General features: G+C 45.1%; 1 protein-coding gene across 2 annotated transcripts in view; it reads left to right on the top strand.

The window, feature by feature from the left end:
* The window catches only part of LOC110528278 (RNA-binding protein Musashi homolog 1), a 46,838-nt gene that overhangs the window by 13,849 nt on the left and 20,244 nt on the right, over positions 1–12,745 (top strand). For both annotated transcript variants that reach the window (XM_021610213.3, XM_021610214.3), the window contains exons 5-6: positions 5,004–5,045; positions 5,486–5,578. In XM_021610213.3, the coding sequence (XP_021465888.1) occupies positions 5,004–5,045; positions 5,486–5,578 (135 nt within the window). The remainder of the gene's footprint in view (positions 1–5,003; positions 5,046–5,485; positions 5,579–12,745) is intronic.

The following is a 12,745-nucleotide window of genomic DNA, read 5'->3' as shown; positions in this document are numbered from 1 at the left end:
TGATTGGTCTCCATATGGGGTGAGACCTAAAAATTCTAAATATGGGATGAGAACTAGGTTAGCATTAACATTAGCTGTTTGCAATGTCGCAGGTCATGGCTCTGTGGAGATTAGCGCTCTGGTGGTGGTGGGCAGAGGAGACAGAGAAGGGGATGGAGGAGAAGATGGAAAGGAAGAGAGAGACAGAGAGGCCCTGGTCTGTAATTAGTATGGATCTGAAAGGAACCTAATCGGATTGAAGGAAATAAAGTGTTTCTTCTGAAGTATAGCATCATCCCTGAATGTGTATCTTCCCTCCTGAAGGAATTGATCAAGTCACACACACACACACACACACACACACACACACACACACACACACACACACACTCACAAACACACATGAAAACACTCACACACACATTCACTCGCACATTAAAACACACACACACACACACACACACACAGGTTGTCCTAGCTGGGTCTTAGGGGTAGGGGGCCTTCGTTAACTAATTACTCTGCCATTGTTCAGCTGTGCAGATTGACCCCGATAGCCCAGACCCAAATCCAATCGCTGTCCACAGTGGTACAATAGCCTAGCCACCTTCCAAATGTCTTGTTATGGCTGTTTCTAAACAGATTTTATAATGTCTTGAATTATGAGATGATAGGATAGCACATTTTTGTTAACTATTTGTGTGTGTTTTCCTCGCAAACATTTTGTGAATGAGAGTGTTAGAAAAAACAGTGATTTGGTGGAGCATATTGTGTGGGTGTGCGTGTTTTAGGTGTTTAACCGCACAATGAGTGTGTGTGTGTGGGGGGGGGGGAGGGGTCCCCTGTTCCTCTGTGGGCCTGTGCCTCTGTGGGCCTGTTCCTCTGTGGGCCTGTGCCTCTGTGGGCCTGTGCCTCTGTGGGCCTGTGCCTCTGTGGGCCCATCTGTTTTTTCCTCCTTTTGTCCTGTTAATTAATCAAATCAGAAGGGCTGCCTTCTGGGCCAGGACTCCCTGCACACACGCGGTGGAGTTTTTGTTTTAAAATGAATGGTCACGCTTTCTCTTTCTCTCACATCTTTTCCTCTTCCTCGATCTAGGCCTATCTCCCTTTTCATCCTTTTCACCCTCCCCTTCACTCCTCTTTGGTTTACATTTACATGTTTAGTTTAGCAGACACTCTTATCCAGAGTGACTTACAAGAGCAATTATAGTTAAGTGCCTTGCTCAAGGGCACAGATTTTTCACCTAGTCGGCTCGGGGATTTGAACCTGCAACGTTTCGGTTTCTTGCCCAAAGCTCTTAAAGGGATACTTAAAGCAATACGTATGTTTATCTACATCCACAGCGTCTGATGAACTCGTGGATAACTTTTATGTCTCCGCGTGTAGTTTGAAGGAAGTTGCTAACTAGTGCTAACGCAATTCCTAACTAGCGTTAGCGCAATAACTGGAAGTCATACCCATAGACTTCCAATCATTGCTCTAATGCTAGTTAGCATTGGCGCGCCGAACTACCTCTAACTTCCTTCAAGACATACATTTTTTATCCACGAGTTCATCTGTAGATAACAGGCCTCATTGCCAACATCCCAAAGTATCCCTTAACCACTAGGCTACCAATAGACTACCTGCCACCCTAGTTCTTACTGTTTATTCAGTTCATTCTTGCTTTCATTCTATCTCTTCCCCCATCCCGATCCGAAAAAGAAAAAAATACACGAGATAAAAATGTGAAAATATCAGTAGTGCTGTGAGAGTATAATGCGAATGTTGTAAGACTGCAACTTTTTATGTTGTTCTCTGCCTTTGCGACATGTGTTGGCAACTGGGTGCTAATGATGATTTGTAATGCCTTCACTTTGTTTGTTTGTTTCAGTTTTAAACATATAGGATAGGATAGGTTTGGCAGTTTGAGGTGACTATCGGATGTAGTCTAGTCCTAAAGGGATACCTCGGGATGTTGGAAATTAATCTACTTCCCCAGAGTCAGATGAACTTGTGGATAACATTTTTATTTCTCTGCGTGCAGTTTGAAGGAAGTTGCCAACTAGCGCTAGTGCAATTACTAACTAGCGTTAACCAATGACTGGAAGTCTGCTAGCGTTAGGTATCCCCTATCATGCTAGCAGATAACAATAGACTTCCAGTCATTCCTTCATACTGGACACAGAGACAATGAAATGCTATCCATAAGTTAATCTAACTCTGTGGAAGTAGATAAAGGTCTCAGAGTATTAATTATTTGTTACTTTATTTCTTAATTTTTGGGGTATGTTTCCCAAAACTGCGTTGTTGGTTAAGGGCGTGTGAGTAAGCATTTCACTGTAAGGTGAAATTGTATTCGGCGCATGAGACAAATAAAATTTGATTTGTATTCCTTTAACATAAAGCACTCAACCAATACGCTCTGGCTTGATGGGATCCTTCTCTGCTCTCTAGTATCCACCCGGGATGTATGTCACAAAGCAAGAGAAGTTGGCCGGCGAACATTTATAAACTCAGTTATAACTTTGTTACTATTATTCTCTGCTTTATAACGTAGAATATGTTATTAAGTCAGTTATACCATTGCCATTTTAAGTTGTTATTCGCGATCAAGGACATGTTTCTGAATATTTATGGATGTTAGTTGGGAAATTGCTCCTGGTTTGTGGAATAGACTGATTTGGGCTAAACTAAAATAGTTTCCTATAGCGGCCATGTAGTCCGAACATTCACTGTACTATCGATACCTATATATACCTACCTGCTTTCTGCTTCATTCAAGGTGCTGTAGATCTGTACCCTGTCATGTCTTTATAATGTAATGATACTAAACAGCATGGCAAGATGTAGCCTATGTAGCTTATAGCACAACTCTAGTAGTCGATACTTTAGGTCCAATACTTAGTTAGGGGTGTCGGTCCTTTCCTCTTTGATGTGTTTTTCTATCGTTATGACGAACATGCTTTGTTTTACTGATTCATGAGCACTAGAGGGAACAGGAACATGCTTTGTTTTACTGATTCATGAGCACTAGAGGGAACATGAACATGCTTTGTTTTACTGATTCATGAGCACTAGAGGGAACAGGAACATGCTTTGTTTTACTGATTCATGAGCACTAGAGGGAACAGGAACATGCTTTGTTTTACTGATTCATGAGCACTAGAGGGAACATGAACATGCTTTGTTTTACTGATTCATGAGCCCTAGAGGGAACATGAACATGCTTTGTTTTACTGATTCATGAGCACTAGAGGGAACAGGAACATGCTTTGTTTTACTGATTCATGAGCACTAGAGGGAACAGGAACATGCTTTGTTTTACTGATTCATGAGCCCTAGAGGGAACAGGAACATGCTTTGTTTTACTGATTCATGAGCACTAGAGGGAACATGAACATGCTTTGTTTTACTGATTCATGAGCACTAGAGGGAACAGGAACATGCTTTGTTTTACTGATTCATGAGCACTAGAGGGAACATGAACATGCTTTGTTTTACTGATTCATGAGCACTAGAGGGAACAGGAACATGCTTTGTTTTACTGATTCATGAGCACTAGAGGGAACAGGAACATGCTTGATAGGAATGTTTTGAAATAAAATGGCACTAAACTATTGGGATGATCAGGCTCTTGTTTGACCCCAAAAATTATTGTTTGTATCATGGTGTGATCACTCTGCCACAAGGGCCAATTCAGTCAAGTGTCATTAGGCATATGTATCGAGCGTCAAGTGTGAGATCATCAGTAGAATTCATGGTTTCTTCCAGGCATACGGGGTAAATGAGAAGCAGAATTTGAAAAGTTCCAGGTGCTCAACACTCAACAAGAGCTGTTGTGCCACACCTGCCAACGTAGCCATGCTATGTAGTCCCCTTCCGTCGTCAACAGTACCCTCTGACACTGAAGGCAGCCGGAGATGACAGTCCTCCCCTCCTCTCCATCCTACACCATGGGGTGAGGAGGAGCCCTCTGTCTCACTCAAACATCAGCCATTAATGTGTCATTTAGCAGATGCTTTTATCCAGAGTGACTAAAAGTAGAGTGAGTACATACACTGAGTGTACAAAACATTAAGAACACCTTCCTAATATTGAGTTGCACCCCCTTTTGGCCTCAGAACAGTCTCAATTCGTCGGGCATGGACGCTACACGGTGTCGATAGCGTTCCACAGCGATGCGGGCCCATGTTGACTCCCAATGCTTCCCACACTTGTGTCAAGTTGGCTGGATGTCCTTTGGGTGGACAACCATTAATGATACACACAGGTAACTGTTGAGCGTGAGAAACCCAGCAGAGTTGCAGTTCTTGACACGCTCAAACCGTTGCACCTACTACCATACCCTGTTCAAAATCACTTTCCTAATGTTTTGTACAGTCATTGTAGATTTTAGTAGTATGTAACCCCAGCATGAATGGAACCCGTAACCCTGCCATTCCTAGACCAATGCTCATACCAACAGAGCCTCACACGACCGCAGCCCCTGATTTGACTTGAAAACCTGAGCCTTTATGCAAATTTTCCACAGCATACAATGCTCTGATTTGCACAGAAGCTTTTTTCTCAGTTCAGACAGTGTTTTCCACAAGTACTCACTGTCAACATGAGTCTATTCATTGATATACTGTGTGAACTTAAAGTTTTTTTGTTTGTTGCTATTGTAGAGTATTATACTGTGGTATGCTAGCCCGGTCCCAGATCTGTTCTTGCTGTCTTGCCAACTCATATGGCGTGACCATAGGAGTTTGCCAGACAGAACAAGCAGATCTGGGACCAGGCTGGTGGTATGCAGTCTGCCACTACATTGGATAAAGTCATATAATTCCAGTGTATCACAGGTTGGGGATTGTCAAAGAAATGGAATGTAATACTTTTCAAATACCAGAAAAGCTTTGTATCATAAAGTTTGTATCATTCAAGTTTGTGATCCATTGTCTTGAACTTTGAGTCACAATTACCAGTATGGTCTCTAAATGTTTTTCTCCGTCTGTTTCTAACACATCGTCTCTCCCTTGCTCTCTCGATCTCCCTCTCTTTCCAGATTGATCCCAAGGTAGCGTTTCCTCGTAGAGCCCAGCCCAAGGTGAGTTCTCATCCCTGCCAGGGTTAACTCCTAGATGCCTAGGTGACGTCACAGCCGCCATGTATCATCAGGAGAGGCCTGCCTGGCGCACCAGATTATGTTCCTATATTCCGTTCACGTGATGAAGGGGCAGTAATCCTCCGTCCTCCCTTACCCCCAACCTCATCCGACCTGTATATGACCCCAATACATAAGAAACGGGGTGGCTCTACCAGCCTAAAGACTCATGCACACATACACACTCATACACACAGTCACACACTGGGTCAAATGAATTGTGTTATTACTGTACTATGCTGTTCCGAGTGCCTGGCAACCACCGCCCTAGATATTTTTTTTTTTACTGCTTAACAGATCTTAGAGCTTTATTATCTGAAACATCTACCTTTTCAATTTGCTGCGTGTTAATGATTGTGTGTCCTCTTCCCCTGTGTTGTCAGCTGGTGACCAGGACAAAGAAGATATTTGTGGGAGGTCTCTCTGTGAACACAACCATCGAAGACGTGAAGCAGTACTTTGACCAGTTTGGAAAGGTAAATGTGACACACTGTCTTAAGACACGTTTGTTGACATGATCAGGGATCGGGAACTGGCGGGCCGCATGCAGACAGGCCACCATTTGAAAGCCCTCGGATAAAATGTCGATTTTTTTGGGGAACTCAACTTACTGTTGTGAGGCAGAATAGTAGAACAAGGTGCAATTTAGAAATGTGTTTGTCCATCAATGGGTTTTCTCTTGTTATGTCAGTCCCTGATAGTGACTCGTTTTTTTAGATTGGCCAGCTATCTAAACTTGTAGTAATCAAGGTCGAATTAGAGCCCGGCAGGCCCTCATTGATTTTGTTAGTCAGTGTCACTCAAATATCATATTAAAAATTGCAAACACTTCTTTCCACCCAATGGCAAAATGTTTAGAATGGCAGGAAATTAGCTGTACAACATTTTTTTGTTCCCCCACCCCATCAAAGTTGCCCATCCCTGTACTACTTGTATATATTGAATCAGTAGTAGTTCTCCAGTTCTCCCCCATCACTCTATATCTCATGTTTTCTCAGTCTATGTGTCTCCCTGTTTCTCTCTCTTTTTCTCTTATTCCACATTTGGGTTAGAGACAGGGTAAGCGTGGCTAATTTCAGAGAACAGTTGAAAGGGAGGAAGAGAAGAGGGAGAGAGGGATCCCAAAAGAGGGAACACAACAACATTATGTTTGATATTTACTGTCAAAAGGCATTCTGATGGATATTAGCACTTCTGTCTTCCATTTTTCTCCCGTTGTTGTTGTTTGAGTTGCTTCGGCTGTTCAATTTTTCTTCAAGCCAGTTAAGCCTATTTGAATGAGATGCAGTGAAAGGCAAACTCATGCTGGGATGACAGAGGAGTGGATAGAGAGAGAGAAAGAGGGAAGGGGGAGAAAGAGGGACACCACCTGGAGAGAGGTTGGGGTACTCAGAAGGGAAGTGTTTTCAAGCTGCAGGAGAGAAGAGGAACACAGACATGTATGAGAAGAACCAACTCTCACTCAAATATAAGAGAGGTTCCAAATAGGCTGAAGAACAAGTGTCATAAAGGGATGACAAGTGGAACAGATGGAAAGAAAGTTGACAAACAGTCTTGAATCAGTGGGAAGGAAGAGGTGGAGCGGTGTTAGGGAGAGAACGAGTGAAGAGGTGGAGCGGTGTTAGGGAGAGAATGAGTGAAGAGGTGGAGCTGTGTTAGGGAGAGAATGAGTGAAGAGGTGGGAAGTGTTAGGGAGAGAACGAGTGAAGAGGTGGAGAGGTGTTAGGGAGAGAACGAGTGAAGAGGTGGAGAGGTGTTAGGGAGAGAACGAGTGAGGGGTGAAGAGGTGTTAGGGATAGAACGAGTGGAGAGGTAGGGAGGTGTTAGGGAGAGAACGAGTGAAGAGTTGGAAAGGTGTTAGGGATAGAACGGGTGGAGAGGTGTTAGGGAGAGAACGAGTGAAGATGTGGGATGTGTTAGGGAGAGAACGAGTGAAGAGGTGGAGAGGTGTTAGGGAGAGAACGAGTTAAGAGTTGGAGAGGTGTTAGGGAGAGAACGAGTGAAGAGGTGGAGAGGTGTTAGGGATAGAACGAGTGGAGAGGTGTTAGGGATAGAACGAGTGGAGAGGTAGGGAGGTGTTAGGGAGAGAACGAGTGAAGAGGTGGGAAGTGTTAGGGAGAGAACGAGTGAAGAGGTGGAGAGGTGTTAGGGAGAGAACGAGTTAAGAGTTGGAGAGGTGTTAGGGAGAGAACGAGTGAAGAGGTGGAGAGGTGTTAGGGAGAGAACGAGTGAAGAGGCGGGAGGTGTTCGGGAGAGAACGAGTGAAGAGGTGGAGAGGTGTTGGGGAGAGAACAAGTGAAGAGGTGGAGAGGTGTTAGGGAGAGAACAAGTGGAGAGGTATTAGGGAGAGAACGAGTGAAGAGGTATAAAGTGTTAGGGAGAGAACGAGTGAAGAGGTGGAGAGGTGTTAGGGAGAGAACAAGTGGAGAGGTGTTTGGGAGAGAACGAGTGAAAAGGTGAGAGGTGTTAGGGAGAGAACGAGTGAAGAGGTGGAAGGTGTTAGGGGGAGAACGAGTGAAGTGGCGGGAGGTGTTAGGGGGAGAACGAGTGAAGAGGTTTTAGTGAGAGAGAGGTGTAGTTAGGGAGGGAGGATAGTGGGGAGGAGGAGGAGAAGGATCTCTAATTCTGAACTAATCTAATGCAACAGCTGCTCTTGCCACGAGACCCCCCCCCCCCCCCCCCCCCACACACACATAAAAAAACACACACACTATCATAAACACACACACACACACACCCCATCCCAAAACACACTCTTACCCCCTGCACCTGTCTCAGTATGTTGCCTTGGTGACCTGCTTTAGCCAATGTCCCTTGGTAATTTAGCAGTATGTCTGTGTGTGAGGCTTATGTCTCACACTCACCGACTTAAAAGAGTGTGTCCTGACTGTATTGAGCAGCAGTGGACAGAAAACCTTCTAGAAAGACAGAATCACCATCCCCTCAGAAGGGGCTTAATGATGTCACTTTGAGGCGGGAGAGAGAGGAATAAACTAAAGGATGGAAGAGACTGAGAGAAAGGGGGTAGAAGAAAAGAAGTTCTGGTGGAGGATCCTGTCAAGTATCTCTACATAGTGGATGCTTGGGCCAAATAAAATCTTTGCAAATTTCCACATTGCGTTTTCAGCATTTGATTTGTACAGCAGCGTGTTTTGGAGGGAGTTTGTCACTTGATTTAAGAATGGACAGTCTCGTCAAATCATCTGGTACACTCAACAGAACTGTTAGTTTCTTACCATTGTGGTCTGTGCACTTTCAAATTAGGTCAATGTCAGTGTAGTGCAACACATAAGCCCTTTTTTCTTTGATGTGATTGACCAACCGGATGTAACTGTACGCGGGTTGCTCAACCGAGCCGATCCCAGCGCTCACGGGCGACCATGTTTATCTGGGAAGCAGGTCAGAATCCCACAGAGACGCGTCTCATTTTACACCCCTGCCTTGCCTGGCCAGAAGTCCGCTGTGTTGCCCGGCACTCTGTCCTGGTGTTCCCACTATCCCATTCCCAGACCTGTCCTCCCAAACAGTACTGGGAAAGCATCGGATAGCACTCTACCTCAAAGTACAGTGCAATAATTCCACAGCACCAGCTTCACTTTGAAGAGTCAGCAAACTATAGGCCTAATTTGGGGGGAGGGGAGGGGTGGAGATAGAGGGAGGGGAGAGATAGAGGGAGGGGAGAGATATAGGGGGGGAGAGATAGAGGGGTGGAGAGATAGAAGGAGGGGAGAGATAGAGGGGTGGAGAGATAGAGGGAGGGGATAGATAGAGGGGTGGAGAGATAGAGGGAGGGGAGAGATAGAGGGGTGGAGAGATAGAGGGAGGGGAGAGATAGAGGGGTGGACAGGACAGACGGATAAGTTGGGCTCCAGTCAGCCATGTGAGTTTGCAATTAGAGGGCTTCACTGGACACTTTGTCTGCTGGCTTGTTTGGAGAGGTGGGTGGAGAGAGGGATGAGAGAGAGGGAAGGAAAGAGAGCTAGGGAAGAGTGAAACAGAAAGGAATGAGTGAGGTGGTTGAGGTGAGAGTGTGACCGAAAATGTCCTCAGAACGTTCCTGAAAAGTTCCTTGTCAATGTAACCTAATGAGAATGTTATGTGCCATGCTGCAAGGGGCATGCTCTCTCTACTGGGCAGTGAGTGTGAACTGTGCTGAGGTAAATACTAGACACTATAGTTCAGCCAGATAGTATTAAACTGCTCTGGACACAGTGGACAACAGGTTGTTTACCTTTGACTTCGGCCTCGAGGCTAACTTTCCTCTCAGACACAAAGATAGCTTGTTGCATATCCTAGTGACTCTGTAACAGTTGGCCTAACACTTTTGTTATTGATACTGACGGCAATAAAGCTTACCCACAGCTATACGCTTCAAGATGTTAGCTAGCTAGTAAATTTGTATAATTCACCATTAGCCATCCTCACAGCTCGATAATAGGGCTGAAGGTGACTGATTTGTGTTCACACCCACACGCGTTAGCCTAATGCTAACGGGCCTAAATGAACATGTAACACACCGCTTATGATAACATGTCTCTGGTGCTGCAGCTGTCCACTTGCTGTCCCTGGCCCGACTTTGCTCTGTCATTGGGTTTAAAGGACCGTAAGGGTGAAGGGAGAGGGGGAGATGAAACTGAATGAAGGACAGAGGGTGGACTGGGGGGGTTGTGTGTGTGTGTGTGTGTGTGTGTGTGTGTGTGTGTGTGTGTGTGTGTGTGTGTGTGTGTGTGTGTGTGTGTGTGTGTGTGTGTGTGTGTGTGTGGTGTGGTGTGGTGTGGAAGAGAGAGAGAGACTCACTTGGACTAACGGGTCTCCAACCCTGACCTTTTCCATATTTCATGGTCACACGCAGGGACACACACCCAGATACATACACTCACACACAAAATCTTTCTCTCACAGTCAGAGAGACAGATGCACACATGCACAGCTTGTGTGAGCTTACTTGACAGATTGAAATAAATATTTTTTTTTATATGCACTGCTTTCATTAAGACACTATCAGATGATCTCAAAGGTTAGAAATCAAACTGAGTCTAGAGCTTTCCTCCACTCACATTTCACCCTGTGTTAGGTTTCATTGCACTTCACTGATAGGTAATGAAAATAGCAATGCAGTCATGCTGTGTGTGCGTGTGTTAGCGTTGGTACAACTGATGATGTCTCTCACTGGCAAAGCGTGGAGTAGTTTCACAGTTTCTCTATTAGAGGAGAGTTTGTGCTAACTTTCTTAGGAGAGCGAAGAGGGCAGGGAGGGAGGAGGTCAGCATGAATAGGGCTGCAGGGAGTGGGACAGAAAAAAAGAAAAGCGAGGAAGAATTAAATGGGTGCGTGTTGACAAAGCCCCACTTCTCTTTGTTCTCTCTCTCTCTCACTTTTTCTCTCCCTGTCTCTCCCTCAGTCTGTCTTTCTGTCCATCCATCCAACCCTCTCTCGCCCCCAACTCTTTTCTCCTTTTCACTCTCAACCCACTCTTTCATATGCACCAATCCGCCTCCCATCTTTATTCTGTCCTGAACTATCTCTCGTTTCCTCTCTTCTCTTCAAGTCCACGAAAAATTCATTTTCTCTCCTTCTAGTAAGCCCTTTTTCAACTGTGTCCCCCTCTCTACATTCCCCCACCCCTCTCTCTCCCTCTCTGTAGTTCTATTCATAGTGAGAGTAGTGAGAGGAGGGTGAATTCTCCTAATTTAAATTCTTTACAGGGTCTCCATGGGAATAGTAAACTTTGTGGAGAGGAGAAGAAAGAGAGAGAGTGAAACAAAGAGAGAACAGGACACAGAGTTTGTGAAAAGCTTATCCCCCTTACCAAACAGAGAGAGAGAGAGAGAGAGAGAATGGGGGAGAGAATAGTCCCTCCTCCACTCTTAGAAAAAAGGGTTCCAAAAGGGTTCTTCGGTCTCTCTTCTGAGTAAAGGGTTCTTTATGAAACCCAAAAGTGTTCTACCTCAAACCAAAGGGGTTCTACCTTGAACCAAAGGGGGTGTACACTGAACCAAAATGGGTTCTTCAAAGGGTTCTCCTATGTGGACAGCCGAATAACCATTTTATGGTTCTAGATAGCACTTTTTTTTGTAAGAGTGTGGAACTTTGGGAGTGAGTTAAACAGCAACTCTTTAACTTCACAGAGATGGGACCTCCTTTTCCTATCTCTTCTCATTCTCCGCTTTTCTCTTTACCTCCCCCACATTCTTTCTCCTGTCCCCCCTTCTTTCTGTCCTCCTCCTTTGTCACCTGTCACCCCCCTGCTCCCTTCCTCTTTCTCCATCTGTTGGCCCCCTCTCCTCTCTTGCTCCAAAGGACAGGCCCTGAAGGAGGGACAATGAAGCCCCATGCTGTGTAATGGCCTGTGCGTGTGTGCGCGTGCGTGCGTGGTGTCCAAGCTCATCTCTCTCAATGAAGTTAAATTCAAACAGTTTTAATGGCATGGGGGGAAATGTGTTTACATTGCCAAAGCAAGTGGAATAGACAATCAACAAAAAGGGAAATAAACAATCAGAAAATAACTGTAAACATTTCACTCACAAACATTTTAAAAGAATATAGACATTGTTATATTATTGGCTATGTTGTAACAGTGTGGGAAATATTGCTGCTGTGGTGGCACTCTGGTATTTAACCTACTAGAAATGGGGGTTTATCAATATTGGATTTGTTTTAAAATTCTTTGTGGGTCTATGTAATCTGAGGGAAATATGTATCTCTATACATTTGTCAGGAGGTTAGGAAGTGCAGCTCTGTTTCCAACTCATTTAGTAGGCAATGGGCACACAGCCTATCTTCTCTTGAGAGCCAGGTCTGCCTATGGCAGCCTCTCTCAATAGCAAGGCTATGCTCACTGAGTCTGTACATAGTCAAAGCTTTCCTTCATTTTGGGTCAGTCACAGTGGTCACACTCAACGTCAACAAAACTAAGGAGATGATTGTGGACTTCAGGAAACAGCAGAGGGAACACCCCCCTATCCACATCGATGGAACAGTAGTGGAGAGGGTAGCAAGTTTTAAGTTCCTCGGCATACACACCACAGACAAACTGAATTGGTCCACTCACACAGACAGCATTGTGAAGAAGGCGCAGCAGCGCCTCTTCAACCTCAGGAGGCTGAAGAAATTTGGCTTGTCACCAAAAGCACTCACAAACTTCTACAGATGCACAATCGAGAGCATCCTGTCGGGCTGTATCACCGCCTGGTACGGCAACTGCTCCGCCCTCAACCGTAAGGCTCTCCAGAGGGTAGTGAGGTCTGCACAACGCATCACCGGGGGCAAACTACCTGCCCTCCAGGACACCTACACCACCCGATGTCACAGGAAGGCCATAAAGATCATCAAGGACATCAACCACCCGAGCCACTGCCTGTTCACCCCGCTATCATCCAGGCGAGGTCAGTACAGGTGCATCAAAGCTGGGACCGAGAGACTGAAAAACAGCTTCTATCTCAAGGCCATCAGACTGTTAAACAGCCACCACTAACATTGAGTGGCTGCTGCCAACACACTGACACTGACTCAACTCCAGCCACTTTAATAATGGGAATTGATGGGAAATGATGTAAATATATCACTAGCCACTTTAAACAATGCTACCTTATATAATGTTACTTACCCTACATTATTCATCTCATATGCATACGTATATACTG

The sequence above is a fragment of the Oncorhynchus mykiss genome, chromosome 7, assembly GCF_057628025.1.
Source record: "Oncorhynchus mykiss isolate SJ-2025 chromosome 7, ASM5762802v1, whole genome shotgun sequence".
Classification (NCBI taxonomy): Eukaryota; Metazoa; Chordata; class Actinopteri; order Salmoniformes; family Salmonidae; genus Oncorhynchus; species Oncorhynchus mykiss.
This window is presented reverse-complemented; position numbering and strand designations above follow the sequence as displayed.